Source organism: Haliotis rubra, unplaced genomic scaffold (genome assembly GCF_003918875.1).
Source record: "Haliotis rubra isolate DU_JTF1 unplaced genomic scaffold, ASM391887v1 Scf1, whole genome shotgun sequence".
NCBI classification, from domain to species: Eukaryota; Metazoa; Mollusca; class Gastropoda; order Lepetellida; family Haliotidae; genus Haliotis; species Haliotis rubra.
In genome coordinates, this window is record NW_025764891.1 from 8,497,361 (window position 1) to 8,513,741 (window position 16,381).

Below are 16,381 nucleotides of genomic sequence, written 5' to 3' on the forward strand. Positions count from 1 at the left end.
TATTGTGATACTTAATTTGTGTTGATTTTGTGTACATTTTTCACATTTCAATGGCACTACCTCTATTAAGAGTTCTGAAAATCTCATTTCAAGTTTGAAAACAATTATCATTTCATCAAAAATACATTCAGTGAAAATGTGTGCAATATTTTCTGTCATTAAATACAAAAGCAAATTCTGTGTTTGTGAAATACCTCAGATGTGCAACTGAATAAAAAGAATATGAATGAAAAGGTCCATGTTAGAAACAATATGTGCTTGATACATGAGTTAATACGGGTGAGTATGCATCATATTGTTTCAGGATATTGATGAGACATCAATAAACCGTAAACCGCATTATACAGTTTCAATAACACAGAATTATGTAAACTTCATGCTGCACCAAGGTGAATCCTCCTACCCTACTAAACTAATAAATACATTCGACTTACCTACGTGTGTATTCATAACAAATCTGCTAAAGCATGAATGGCTAATGCTGTTTAGCCACACATTTCCAACCTATTGCAAGATATAAACTTATACTGTACTTTATCAGCCTCAACAATGTCAAACATTGATCTTACAAAGTATCACATAATACTTCCTTTGGCTCCTTTCCTAATTTCATCAAAATACATTCAAGTTTCAATGAACAGATTATTTCTAATCTTGTCATTGTCAAAAATACTACATACTATACATTAGTAGAATCGCACAGCCAGCGCTCAGAAGTTGCCAGAGAGATAGGAGAGCATCCTAGAATGCTAGAACGATAGACCCCTAGAGACAGGTTGAATGTTATGGCCTAGGTCAGATCGCGCTTGTGTTTTGTGTCAGCGACCGCTACTTGTGTCTGAAGAGTTGTCTCAGACTCTTGAATGTAACAATTCAATGTCGTACTTTTGACAGCGACAATACATTTCCATTACAATCGCTCAAAGTTGCGTGATCGGTAACTAAACAACCTGAAATACAAGAGTCTTCAACATGTTCATGCTCACTGCAACAAATCCCCAACCCACGCCCTCGCAAAATTATGGAGTACGATACATACCAATATTCTTTTGAACAGAGCATTCTCTTTTGGGGGTAATGGGTTACTTGTTGGCATTTTGATAAATTTATCCTGGAGTACGCTAGATTCCAGGTGAGTTTGACTTTAACAAGTGCGAGCACCACGAGGTGCAAATTCCAGTATGGCGGAATCTAATGCTCAAGACAAGTGACGGATGTACGTGATTTAGTAAATTATAAAATTTTATATACTTAAATTAAAAATACCTTTTTGTATTACTTACAAATGCAAATGAAACAAATTTTACTATGTTATAGAAACGTTTAAAAAATAAATATCACTCCCATAAGCCCATACGATTTCGACTACGACAACAAAGATGGCCGCCTACAGTGGAAGTCTGTCGTAATATGAGGAGTTGTGTTGATTAAGTGGACTCTCAGCTTGAGCATCCCTTCTTTTAGTTTAAGGCATTGTTGTTTATGGTAAATAACTTCTATTCAAATATGACTTCAGAGCGGAAAACAACTGACAAAGCTGTCACTGAGCCTCAAACAGCTGAAGTGATGGGTACTGGCTCTGTCAAAGTTATTGAGAAACAGTCACAAAGAAGAATCTTCAAGATAATTGTAATTGGAGACTCGAATGTTGGAAAGACCTGTCTGACATACCGATTCTGTAGCGGTAAATTCCCAGACAAGACTGAAGCAACTATTGGTGTTGATTTTAGAGAAAAACAGGTCAACATAGACAAAGAGCAAGTTAAGGTACAGCCCATCGAATTTATATCCGTGATAGGCTTATGGCCTTTAATGTCAACATTATTACGCGGCTGCTATTTTGGGAAAACTAAAAATGTGATAACATATTTCGTTTGTAGAAATAAGAGTTGATTTTGCGTATGCTTGCTAATATCATGTTTCAATCATTTCACACATCAACAAACCAGTAAAACACAGTACCGAGTTACTCAGGATTGAGATAAAAATACCGAGTTGTAATATATTTGTATAAGTGAGTCACCATGAGTGTATTAACACACTTTGTGAAGAGGTGGTAAACATCTTACAATATTGACACAAATACATTCTAGTAGACTAGGGAATGTCAGCTGCTATTATTTTGTATCTGCCCTCCCGGAAACCAGTATACTGGGACTCTCTATTATCACGGCACATGAAAACATCAGGAAAGCAGAAACACCACGCCCCGCATCGGCTGTATACATACGCAAATTACGTAAAATATATTCATCGCTCTTGAAAAAGTCATTTATTTCATTGGAATGTCATGTCTAGTCCTAGAAATAGTAAAGCATTCATCTTTTCAGTAAGTTCTAGAACATTTTGAAACTAGTATCCCTAGTGCCATTACATCTAGCATGAATCAAAACTTACTTAGTCAAGTGTAATCCTGCAACAACTATGAGGTCATTTGCATATTTTCCATGTTAAAAATATAATAGGAAGTGACATATTATGCAACTTCACTCTACACACGGCAGCAACTTGTATGGTACGTTTTAAGGCGGAAAAGCAATATTTTGTAACATTATTGTTACCTTGTATCCAAATGAATAGAAGTTTCAGATGTTTGGGTTAAAAACATGATGATATTACTAATGTGAATGAAATTCCAAAATATTTTTTTAATGATCAAACTATTTAGATTCGTTACTTGTCTCAGTAAACGTTTCACAGTGTCATCTGCTTGTACCGCGTGCCATAGTAAGAAAATAGCAATACCGCGATTATTGAGAGTTGCTTCAATTTCCGGGTCAAACGAGGTAATCGGAATTGCCACAATGGTATTAAACGAGTTGCAACTATGTGTCACATTATTTATGACAGAAATGAAGATTAAACATCAGTCAACTGAAAATATATATAAAATGCTAAATGTCAGTAGCCATTCATAATCCCGATGGCGATAACATTAACTACCGCGATAATAGAGGGTCCCATGATATATATAAAAATTCACTTAATGATTTGAAGAGGGATTTATGATTTTCCGGACCTTTCATGACAGGCAAATTGTAGATTTGTTTAGATGCATATTTTTATTATTTATGTTCTAATAACATTGCATTTTTATTTTGAAATAAAAACATTGCAAATTATGAAACTACATCACAATCTAAATAAAAAGTTAATGTCTAGGTTTGTGAAATTTGTATTTGATGTAATCAGTGTAGATCATTTATGACTTTATTTTGCAGCTCCAACTGTGGGATACTGCTGGTCAGGAAAGATTCCGGAAGAGTATGGTTCAGCATTATTACAGAAATGTTCATGCAGTTGTATTTGTCTATGATGTCACAAAAATGAGCTCCTTTGAGAACATGCCTGGATGGATTGAAGAATGTGATCGCCACAATCTCAACAAAGATATTCCACGAATATTTGTCGGGAATAAATGTGACATGAAAGATAAGATTGCAGTCAACACAAACTTGGCACAGAAATTTGCAGATTCCCATAATATGCCGCTGTTTGAAACGTCAGCTAAAGATGATGAGAAAGCAAATCATGTGGATGCAATCTTTATGACAATTGCTCACAAACTAAAGAACTCAAAGCCCATGATGCCACCCCATCTTGCCCGCTACACCCCTGGAGAGCCTGCCCAGTCTGAGGTGATCAATCTCAGAGGCAGCCCACAACATCGGGGCCTGCAGTCTGCAACACATGCCTCGTTTGAGGATAAGGCAGAGAACTGTGCATGTTAACATGGGCAGGACTAATATATTAATGGTAGGGGTGTCAGGTTGCAACATGAATGAAACAGTACTAATTAGTTCATTGTAGATGATACAAAATAGACAAAGAGGTACTAATACAGGACAGTAAAATACATAAGTGGTAGTGGTGTACGGATACAACATGGATACAAGTCAAAGGGTGAGAGAATTCCTTCTGTAGACAGTTATCAACTGAGAAGTGGGCCTGTTATCTTGGGCAGGGTAGTATTCAGACTTTAATGGTAGTGCTGTAAAGATAAGTCTCTACATCATGATACAAATGATATGATGTATGTATACACTTGTAGTTACCTAGTCAATTCAGTTAAAGTACTGGTGTTACCGGGAAAAGGTTCCAGTAGAAAAAATATGAATTTTATTTGTCATGTTTTTGTTCCATTAAGTAATTCTTCAGAATAGGGTGAACATGAGACACAGAACCGATGGCATGAACATGATGAACAAGGTGTTATTGATTAAGCCTGAAAGAAACTGTTGCAATGAGCTTTCAATCAGATATCAGTTATTTGGTTAAACAGAAATTATTTCTTTTTATTTAGCCTTGGGTCAATGGGTATATATGGTTGTACAACAATCTTGATTGTATTTAGCCTGCTTTTCCACATAGAACCTTACACAATCTATGACTGAAGTAACTAGTCTTGAGTTTATGTTTGGTATATTAAGGCCAGCTTAAACAATACCATATGATAAAGCAAACGTGATGAAAATGATGCTAAGAGCCCAGTTCGCTCTATCATGTGTTATATATGGAATTACACTTACTAGTTTAGTCTAGTAGAATCCCAAGGTGTGGGCTTTTTTTTAACAGACTGCTGACCTGGATCAAATTTCACTGTATATTTTCAAACCCATTTGATACCTCAAATGTTCTGATGGACACTGGGAAAATATCTATCCATTTGCTTCTGATATTAATATCTTGTGTATCTTAAATATTCGGTTTTGATGTACTATGGCCCATTGCTTTTCATATGGTCAAGCATGTCAGATAAACATTAACATCTTGTATTCATGGTAACATTCTCTTAAATGATATGTATCAACATTAAGTATCACCAATGAAGGTGTTTGCTACCTGGTTGTCAATATGTCTGCAATTGTTGCTAGTGTTTCACCCAAATACTGGTCCCAGTCTAGTAAATGTTCTCAAGGAACAGTGGAGTGACATAAAAGGGGTACTGGTAACATTGTGTTAGGTACACTGTTCAGGGTTTAGACATAAACTGTCATACCAGACTATTTCAAAACTTATTCTGAACTTGTGGTTGAGTCAACTGACTACATTTTGGGAGAAGAAAATAGTCAAATTTTTTACCCAAATGCTGGTCCCAATCTAGTTAATTTCCTCAAGGAACAGTGGAGTGACATAAAAGGGTTAAGGTAGCATTGTCTTGGGTGCACAGTTCACGGTTCAGACATAAACAGTCATATCAGACTTTCAAAACTCATTCTGACCTTGTGGTTGTGTCAACTGACATTTTGGGAGAAGAAAATAATCCTGCAAAACTTTTGTTAGTCTCCGACTAACAGACAAGTGCCCTGTGTGTTGGTGTTGATTACTTCACTGACTGGAATTGAGAGTTGATATAAAGTAATCAGGACTAACAGAACCAGGATTATCAGAGATCCAACATGACTAATATTTTATGGTCCTTAGAACTGCTGACCGTTTCTGGATACTGTCAAGGACTGGTCACCTGCAGATGTGATCACATGTTATGCTTCATCACTTGGACTGAATGGTTTAGGATATTGTTGTTTTGGGGTGTTGAAGCATGGAATGGTTTCCTTGGAAACAGTGGTTATGAAAACAGGTGCATGTTTTTGATACACTTAGGCCAGACCAATTTTATTTCTTGTTTTATGTGTTTTTGTCCTCAGAAAACCTAAAGGCAGGAGGCAAAAAAATAAAAATATAATCACCAGTCAAAGTAATATTCCTTCTAAATAGTCAAAGTATTTTACTTTTGGCAATTTATGAAGTGTATATGGGGCAAAGAATAATCTTAAACAAACTTTTTTTGTAAGTTTACATTTTTGGCCAATAAAAACATTAGGATTTTATTTTTTAGCGGGGAAAATTAATTAATTTATTTTTCTTATTCCTGAAAAAATATGACAGGCGGATCCGTATAACAAGAAATGAAATTAGTCTGGCCTTATACTGACATAGTTAATGTGGTGATTATGAGCAGGGGGGATGTTTGGTTTTATTTCACACTGTTATAATTCATTATTTGTGTCTTGGACAACTGTTATGGAATAGTTTTGAACCATTGCCAACTAATAATTTTCCATAGTATCCAGTGACATGTTTATTTAGTATCCATGGTAACAAGTCATGAATATTTTTATTTAAACCTGTTTGAATGTTAGAAGTTAAGGCTCATAATTGTAAGAATTCTTAAGAATTGCATTGTAGATATGTATCATGCTTTTGTGTGATATACCCATTTTATGTCACATTTGAAGCAGACAAATTAATCAGCAAGTATCACATGGCCATGCTGTAATAGATATAATGGAAAATTGTTGTGTTGTTCTTTAATCATGCTGCTTCACAAAACTGTGAGTTATGTAGTTGTCTTGTAATGACAATTGACCCGAGCTACCTTAATAAATGGCAGTGTGGACTGGTCTATGTAAAGTACTGTTGGCATGAATTTATTTACTTACTTATTTACTGCTAAATATGTTTGTGATTTACTACAAGGTGTTTCATATTTATTAGTTTGTCTACATCGTGGTAATACTTGGGTGGTTAAAAAGTACCGGCGGTATTACCTGGTAATTGAAATTTGTCAACTTCCTATTTCTGAATGACTTCTGAATTTGACAAACAAATCAGTCTTAACATTGCAAGGTGCCAAAAAGATGTTTTGCTGTTATGGTAAAGTTTTCTTCACAAAAGAAACTTACGTAATACGTGCATTGTTTCCATTTCACATACTTGTAACACAGAGTTGGCTAAAAGAAACCAATGGAAAGCCTCATTTGTTTTCTTCCAAATTTCCGTTTCTTTCTGTTGGTTGGTCTTGTGAACCAACTGTAAAGTGTTTATGCTTCAAAACTACAATAATGACTGTCATTTATACAAAATGTATGACACCATCCTTTCTGAATATTGATATTGTTTTTGGTTTTTTTATTGATAACATGATGATGGGATTCATTTTTATTTTCACATAGTAAGTATTTGCGCATGTGGGGTTCAGATTTGATCTGTCAGCAACAATGAAGCAGATTGTGTGGTTTACTGAAAGCTTCGTCATATCATCAGTTCACTTTATCGTGTTGAACAACATTGTGAAATGAACAGGAGAGTGTCTGTGGTGAAACACATCATTAAATGGGATTGGATCCAGGAAATCTTTGGATTTATCACTGCATACGAATACTTTCCTTGAAAAGTATTTATTTTCTCAGCCCAATGCTTTTCAAAATGGATGCCACATTAATTATGAAGTAATTATTTATGATCATTTGTTCAGCAGAACAAGTTCAATTTATATTGTATTTTCCCAATCCAGCAAAACTTATGGGTTCAATTGTCATGGAAACTTATGATGTCATCCTTTGTATGATGTTGTCATAGCATTCTGGAATGATGTCATGTCTGTCTCAAACGTTTACACTGTACAATGTCATTAAAAGTCAGATCCAAGGAAGTGGCCTTCGATGTAGCCTTGATAGTATTGTGACAAGACCCAAGGATAGAGATTTCAGCCTCATTTAACAGGCTTGTCATCTTACATGTCGCCTTTTGAAACAAATCAATGTTGCGCCATTCCAGTTTTGATTTGCATATATGGAATATTGAGATGTTTTATCACTGTTAAAAACAGAATTATTTGCCTTGTTACTCATTCGTATCTACTGCATAGATATTTTGTTGCCTTGTCACCACAATATTTGTTGATGTGTTGAAGTATCTTTATCATGGATTTATATCCCATCATCGTGCTTTTCAGTATCTACGACTCTGTGATTGTTGTACATCAGTACTTATGCTTCTGGTAAATGTTGTGCTTGAAGTTTCTTTTGAATTTTGTGTGTATATGATGTAATGTCTATGTATATGATATTGTATATGCCTGTGTCTCAGGCCTTTCTCTTTTCAGTTTGTTCTTGATCATCGTTTTGCAATACTGTTGATATTTGTGATATGTATGTTTGTGTATGTTGGTGCTGTTGTAGTTAGTTAAAGATGATAATTTACTGAAGACTGATTCCAATTATTTTCTGGTTAGTTAAATGTTAGACTGAATAATAAATTCTTGGACCTTATTTCTTGAACTGAGGTCTCAGTATTATTTTACCCCCAAACAATAAGGTTGGAAAACTAGGTATTTTTAAGGTTTGTTTTTTAATTATATGTTCTACTGTTACTTCCCTTCCACTATCTTGAAGTTTTCATTCCTTAAAACATACATTTTGTGTGTGTTTTTAATTCAACCTTGCCGAAAATTTGGGTCACTTTATCCATAAACCCAAAACATGCCTTATATTCGACCAATGTTTTGGAGCACTACATTGTCACTGCAATTATATAATTTTCTGCACAACTTTTATGGCTTATTAGAAATATCAACTTAGTGTAATAATTTGGCTAGATCTGAGTGTATTTGTGTACATGATTCATTATACCCAGATTAGCCATTAATACTACCACAGATTAGGTTTGTGTTCATATGATATGCATCAATGTCTTTCAGTATTTGGGAGTTGACTGAACTTTACAGTTGATGTTTGGATTGAGTAAGTCACAATCAAACAAACAAACAAACAAACAAACAAACAAAAAGAGTGTGAGTCAGTGTTTGACAATAAGGGAAGGAAGAAGTCTCTTAGTCCTAACAGTGGTTAGGGAAACGTCATAAAGGAAGTGTGTAAATATATGGCTTCTAGATTTGAAAATAGGCCTGGTGTATGTTCTACAGCCAAGCCAGATCCTTCCTGTTACATGTTAATGACAGAAACATGGAGCTGAGATCTTCGTGTCTTGTTTCTATCTCCAACATTGCGGGTTCTGTATGGGTTCCACAGAGCCATGAGGGTTTATCCCCAGTGAAGGGAGTATTAGCTTTTGGCAGTGATTAATCATACATAAACCAACGGTAGTCCAACCATCTTCTAAATTTCTATCCTCACATATTTTGTTATATACTACAAGGTATGGGGCTGTGGGGAAGCCTAGTGGTGAAGGCGTTCGCTCGTCACACCGAAGGCCCGGGTTCGATTACCCACATGGGTACATTGTCCATTTCCGGTTTCCCCCATTGCGATATTGCTGGAATATTGTTAAAAAGGCTTAAAACTAAACTCACTCACTCACTCTCTACTACAAGGTATCATACATAGTGCTTTCATGATATATGAAAGGTGCTGCTACGGCCTAGTGGTTGATGCGTTTGCTTGTCATGCAAAGACAGGTTTGATTCCCCCATTGGTACAATTGTTTCCAATGGTGTCCTCCATGATGATATTGCTGGCATGTTGCTAAAAGTGGCACAAAACCATAGTCGCTTGCTCTCATGGCATATAAAACATTATGAATTTTACTAAAAAAAAATTTAAAAGAAAACATATCTTCCTTCCCCATGCCTGATGGAAAAGAGTTCTTTCAGCATGTAACATACCTATCTACCCATACATGCATGTGTGAATCATTTCAGTATATTGTGTGGGCACGATCTTAGGTTTCTTTGTTCAACGATGGTGTTTACTTAGAAAATTTGTAATCAGCTACAAACCAGTATTGACTTGGGGAAAATTTTACTTAAAATTACATACATGTATTGCATATCAATGGAGTCTTTTGATATTTGTATATATTGCCTTACTATGTTATCTTTCATGGATGTATTGATATTTGGTTGGATAATGATCATCTAAAGTCTTCTGGAATGACGAACATAGGGAAGATATGATATTGCACTCTGTATTGGAATTTTAAATTCCTCTGGAAAGTTCTGAAATTAAGGACAAGTTAAGGAGTTGTTTACTTGTGTTATTTTTTACTTGAAGGAAAATAAACAAATGTGTCTATTTCAAGTCAGTGTTGAATACTATTAGTATGACAACATCTTCAAGTAATCAGTTTACCATCAGATTATCCCTATCCAGTGTTTGCCCTTAACTCTGAAAAGCTGCAGGCCCTAAGGACCCAGAACCCTAATAAGTTGTGGGTCCTGATCAGAATGTGTAGGCCCTATCTTTTAATATGGAAATAGTACTCTTAGTTATTGGGGATGAAAAAGTTGTCGGCCATAAGGACCTGCAGAAAACAAAAGCTGTGGGTCTGAATGGTTTTCAGGCTTCATTGTGTGCTTCTTTGAGTTCTGCTGCAGGAATCCTACAATATGTATAGTTTCGTTTGGTTTCAAGCCCCAGAACCTATAATCTGATATGTACAAATACTTTATTGAAAGATATCTCAGTTTTTAAATGATAAAAAAGAAAGATTTTGTCTTTGTAACAGTTTTGGTAGAATTACTTTTCAGTACCCCAGCCTCGAAATGTATAAAATATATAATCTCTGGCTAGGATTATTAAAAGATTATTTTGTAGGTTTAGGGTAATGATTACATTGCCAGAGCCCAGGGAAAAGTCGAAGATGGGGTTACAAGCAGACGTCTTGCTGCATTTGTTCCTCATTCTCTTTGATTGTCGTCTTGGCCAAAAGGAACATATTTAGGATATTATCCTGTGTGTCACGGAGTTTTCATGGATTCATTGGTCTCGTTACAACATTCTACAAATTATTATTTGGAATGCTGGTAATTTTATGTGTGTATTATATTTTGTATGTACTACTTCAGCATGAATAGTTGCAGCTAGTTGAATGTTCCATGTATAAACATATATATGGATATTGCAATATGCTTTGTTTTTCATTATACAGATTTCCTAGTCATGATGTGGTTTGTCATTTCACACAAGAATACAAACACAAATGTTCCTAATTAATAACTATCAACGTATCAGCAGTGTCAGATGTTAGGGACACAAACTACTTTATATTATCCCAAGATAGTTGAAAATAAAGTTTGACCAGTGAAAGTGAAGCATCTGAAAATGATCATCTTGCTGATGACTCAATGAGACTAAAAGTATGAAATATCAGTAGAGTCATGTTCAGGTTTAATATGGGTGGTGGGGTAGCCCAGTGGTTAATGTGCTCGCTCGACACACTGAAAACCCGAGTTCGATTCCCCACATGAGTACAACGTATCTGGTGTCCCCTGCCATGATAGTGCTGGAATATTGCTAAAAGCTCAGGTTTAGCAAGGAGAAACAAGATCTTCTACAGCTGAAATCATAGGTCAGGGAGCATTCACTGATATACATTCAAAGGTACAGGTTATTTTTGGTGACATATGTTTACTTTCATGTTGGTCAATACGGTATTTATGGCAGAGGTGGAATAATCAAACGACATCGACTGATGTCATAATCTGGACCTAGCCTTCCACTGACCTTGTTTGGGGTTTATACTAGATGATGCTAAGGCTCTGTCACAAGATTATTTCTTGCTAAATACCATAGATATTAGAATTTCATTATCAACACTAGGACAGTTATAGGTAGGAATCGGATAATCTGAAGCAGTTTAGGACAGTGCTTGTATTCCCTTAAAGGTTCTAGACCAGTTGCCCAGAAAATATTTGAGCCCTGTTTTTGTTGTTCAATATGAATATATATTTTTTTAAGTTACTCATTCAATATTTAAGTATTTATTGACAATAGAGATGAATGTTAGTAGAACACAAAACACACTTTGTTTATACATTAACCAGCAATCGTCACATATCTGCAGACACTGGTAAATCTCAAATGCACTGCAATGTTCTGTTCTTAACCAAGAGCACAATTCTCAGTCATTCTGCACCAGTTTTGTAATGTTTAATGGTGGAGGCTCTTGTCCAATTGGGTATTGCCATTTAATCACACGTTACGCATTCTCATCTTGATAAATACAAGCATAAATTGATATTTAGTTTTGGAACACAGAGATATCATGATTATCAGGACATAACTGCTGCACAAAAATTCCCATGGTATAAATGATGGATTCTATTCACTTTCATTGTTGATTTCTTTATATAGACTTGATAGTTCCTTTTCACATGTTGGCAGGTAATATCAAACAGGTTAAATGGTCTTGAAATGTTTTCTATGATTATATGAATTAGGAAGTTGGTTACTGAGTGGTAATATCTTGAAATATTAAGAAAGGTTTGGGGGTTAAAAGCCATTATACTTTACTGGTATCCATGGAGATTTTTCATGAACCATTTTAGTGGAAACCTAGTAAGGCATATACCTATATACTTGATGTCCATCGGTGCAGACCACCGTAGATGTCACTTGTTGGTGTTGTGGGCAGTGATTTTTGTATACATTTCAATGTCTAATTTATCACAAAATTCTGGAATATTTGCCACAAATGTTTTTCAATATTCTGCTTTCATCAATTTGGGTGTAATATATTTGTGATTTTTATCCTTTCAAGAATGACAACAAAACTATGTTTTGTAACACATGTAGACATACTGGTCCGATATTGTACAATGTGACATTCATGGAAGTTTATGTGTCAGTGTTAATTCATAATACTTTAAGCATGTGTACATGCTTTCATGGTTCTTACAAAAAACATATAGAAATCAATTTATTTCATTCCAGTTGAAAACTATTTCCAGATATGCTTCTCAGTGAACACTTGACAAGACTAAGTTTGAGATGGTCAAACAACTAACTTGTAGCACTCAGGTAATGCCCTTGGAAACCTCTCAGGTGGAATCATGTACATTTATTTGTATTAACACAAACTGAATACAAATACCTTTTCAAAATTACCATTTTGTAAACCTGATGGAACATCTTCTTGATCATTAACCTCTGGTAGCAAGTTTATCTTTATGACAAGAAAGATTTGTTATGGAGGAATGGAGAAGTTTATTTGCACAATTTGATTGTTTTGTAAAGCAGTTTAAGTGGTTGTATTTATTAATGTCATTAGACCTGTGTGTTGTATTATTTTTAAAATAAGTCAGTGTTGTTCATATTGTGATTCATATTTTGTAATAGTTTCATGTGAAACAGTTTGACTTGGAAAGGACATTAGTGTTACTTGATGTTATGTTTCAGGTGTGAGTCTTCACTGTAACATTTAATTTGTGTCTTGGAGACTTGATGTGTCGCCATGGTTACATTCATACATTATCTGGTTGTCATTTACTTGTTAAATGTCAGTTCAGTACTTCCTGTTTTTCATATGTATATGATATTTGTCTGTAAGAACAGTGGGATGATATATGAACAAATCTGTAATAACAATGTGATCTTGATAACTGGGAGCATGGGTGACCAAGTACTTAGAGGAGTTTAATTCTCTGTCCAGAGTTGTATCCCTTGGTCATGGCAGGATCTACCGATAATGAGTTCAAATTCCAGATTTTGATTCGTGATCAACATTACCATTCAAATAGTTGTGACAAAATCTTTCCAGATCCGTACGGAATCTCTGCTACAAGCAGAGTCGATTGTACAATTGTGACTATATCATGAGTATATATTTGTTTCAGCAGTATGTCTGTGTTCCAGAGCTCCAGATAAGATTTAGCTAATGTGGGTACTGTACCCACTGTATTTTATTGGAGTGGGTATTATGAATGTTGAGTGGGTATTTCATTTTCCGTTACCCACTGCTTTCAAATATGTGCATATTTCAGTCATTTTACACACCTAAGTATTGTGTCATTGAGTAAGTTTACTAAGCAGGTATGTTCTGCCTAATGTCATACCTAATCAACACCAACATAAATATAAGGGAAATGATTTCATAAAAATCAGTCATCCTATACTGACAGTACAACACTTGCCCTATACTAACAGTACAACTTGATAGCAATCGATGTCTCTTTCATTACGCAAGCGATTTTTATAAGTATATTCCGTACGCATTTGTTTTAAACTCTTTGCGTATCTAACAGTTTAAATGCGTAATTGGTACGCAACAATTATATTTCAGTGCGTAATTGGAAATTTTCTATGCGTATTTTACCCGGATACGCAGCTTATCTGGGCCTCTGGTGTTCATTATCTATGATCTGTTTGGCATATGGCTTTTGTTACTATATGACTGAAATAATTATGTGATAATAGATATTTACGTGTGTATGGCTTTCCTTCCACATTAAGCGGGGCGGTTGGGTAGCCTAATGGTTAAAGTGTTGGCTTGTCACGCCGAAGACCCGGGTTCGAATCCCCACATGGGTACAATGTGTGAAGCCCATTTCAGGTGTCCCCCGTCGTGATGTTGCTGGAATATTGCTAAAAGCGGCGTAAAACCAAACTCAGTCAGTCAGTCAGTCAGTCCACATTAAGCAGTTATGTAGCACAATCACACATTCACTAACTCTTGGTGTTACTGTTGCCATCTTTAGTACAAAAATGTACTTGTGAATCCCTGGATAATGATAGTACTCGAGAACATGTTCAGTTCAAAACATTGTTATGGAGATGAGAATATGATTCTATCATAATCTTAGTATAAGCAGAAATGTTGAGGCTTTTAATTCCTGGTTGTTAAATTAAAAAAACAAAACAAACTGAGATGATTCCAGTTTGTATTTGGTGTGTAAGTGGGATATTGTGGACCATTGATATGTAAGAGACTGTTCATAATTTAAGGCTAGGGGGAGTGATGATGATTTTTATGGGGAAGCATGTACAATGTGATTGACCCCCCCAAAAATTTATGTACAAAGTAAGTGACCCCTGCATGTCATGTACAAAATTATTTCGTACACTGGTTCAGGCTGCATAAAACCCAACTCCTGTCCAGTGCTTGTCTGGAACAATTCAATCAGCAACAAGATAATTTGCATACAATGTAATGAAATTACATGAGTTAAATATAAATATCTTCTACTATCTAGTGTACCATTTTAAGCTACAAATTCTTAAGACTTGGTGTTTTGATTTTTGGGTGTCCATTATATTCAATTTTGATCATGACCCAATATGTTTGTCACTGAGAGTGGTATTATGTAAATTGATGTTGTATTGTCCACATATCAGAAGCATCACAGTGATAAGAATAGTGGTGACCAGTAGCTAGTATGTGATATTAGCAGTAAGCAAAATTTGTGCTGGTCCTGAAGTCGCTGGCTAGTAAAAATTCATCAGGACAACTAAATGATAAGTTCGCAGTGGTCCTGGTGGACAGTGAAATTTTTATTGATAGTTAAGCAAATATACAAATGTTATTTTGGACCAGTGAAGTACAGACAGGACCATTAATTATTGTCCACTCACTGGTCCTGTGATTCAGTGGGAAATTTTGAAAGGTTTCTTTCCCAGATTAGGTTTGTTTGGGATTCTTTTGAACAATATATGTAATGATGATGATGTAGAGATGCAAATTAAGAATGGATAGGAAGTTTCAAGAGAAGAATTAAATGTTCATTTTATTTTGCAAGGGTGGAAGAGAATATTTGCAGGATTATGTGGAATAGACCATACCTGATATCATAACTTGTTTGTGTCTTTAGTAAACATTTTTATATTGTGGTTTTGCTGGCATGATTTGATTATTCCCAACAAGCTACCCTGAGAAGTAATTGCCAATGCAGGGTATATCAAAATGAATGATAGGGACATTTTGTCAATAACAGCAATTGGGATTCCAGCAAAATGATTTTTTCTTGAAAATGAATGTGTTTATTGTACTTCAGTTGATACAGTGCAGAAAGTGATTGGTAGGGAGGCAGGTAGCAAATACTTACATTATTTCACTGTATCCATAAATTCTTGTTCAGAATTGTTTGTTCTTGAATGTAATAGTATCATGTTCACTTCTCCAAGAGCGACATCCATGCTCTCATTTGATTGGTTCCCTGAGAACTGTAACTTGACGATCTCTACAAGGATGCTGCCAACATGAGCTGTGTTGAGTTGTGCTAAATATGTGTAGTATTGTGTTGTGCATTGTGTTGTACATAATCTTGGCGGTTGTTAATGGCAGGCTTTTGTGAACTTCTTGGAATTGTCTCGGTAATATTTTCACTCTTGTCACACTTCTTCCAAAATAAAAATGCCAAAGATGTCAAATGTTTGTGTTGTTGTCTGAAGACTGGATATGTAGGCGATACTGTGAAATGCACAAAATATAGACAGAAGTTCTTTTTGATTGATTTAGGAATCAATTTGAACAAGAGGAAACAGGCAGTGAGCGAATATATTGTTCAGTTACTGTTTGCTCTATTCCAGCTATTGAACAGTGGCTTGTAAATAGCTGGCTGGGCACAGCATTGGTACCCAGTAGATACCATGAGGTACAACTGATCCTGTCAAAGTACAATGCCATGCAATCTAGCAGTTCCCACTGTACCAAGCCTAACCCCAAGAGTGAGCTCTTACAAGGAACATGGGGTATCTCCACCTACCCTGCTCACAATTGTCGAAAGCATAAATGGGAGAGCAGTATACAGATGAAGTCCATTGTGTTCAATGTCTGGGGAAAAACAAATAGTGTGATTCATCCCGGGTTTGACAGATCTAACCTTGCCATCAGACAACAGAAAGAGTGAGTGAGTATGGTTGTA

At 35.5% G+C, this 16,381-nt stretch overlaps 2 protein-coding genes across 2 annotated transcripts in view; one reads left to right on the forward strand and one right to left on the reverse strand.

The window, feature by feature from the left end:
• LOC124289731 (N-alpha-acetyltransferase 15, NatA auxiliary subunit-like) overlaps positions 1-1,189 on the reverse strand; it is a 29,409-nt gene extending 28,220 nt beyond the window's left edge. The window contains 1 exon segment of the mRNA XM_046726405.1: positions 1,040-1,189. Within this exon segment, the coding sequence (XP_046582361.1) occupies positions 1,040-1,096 (57 nt within the window). The 5' untranslated portion in view covers positions 1,097-1,189.
• Positions 1,190-1,373: 184 nt separating this feature from the next.
• On the forward strand, positions 1,374-5,700 carry LOC124280610 (putative Ras-related protein Rab-33). The gene is made up of 2 exons (XM_046716624.1): positions 1,374-1,767; positions 3,222-5,700. The coding sequence occupies exons 1-2, from the start codon at positions 1,483-1,485 to the stop codon at positions 3,729-3,731; spliced, it is 795 nt and encodes a 264-aa protein (XP_046572580.1). The 5' UTR covers positions 1,374-1,482; the 3' UTR covers positions 3,732-5,700.
• The last annotated feature ends 10,681 nt before the right edge of the window (positions 5,701-16,381 follow it).

Coding starts and splice junctions, on each gene's coding strand:
- LOC124280610 (XM_046716624.1), top strand. CDS start 1,483: ATGGTAAATAACTTCTATTCAAATATGACTTCAGAGCGGAAAACAACT. Junction 1,768..3,221: donor TAGACAAAGAGCAAGTTAAG/GTACAGCCCATC, acceptor TTTATTTTGCAG/CTCCAACTGTGGGATACTGC.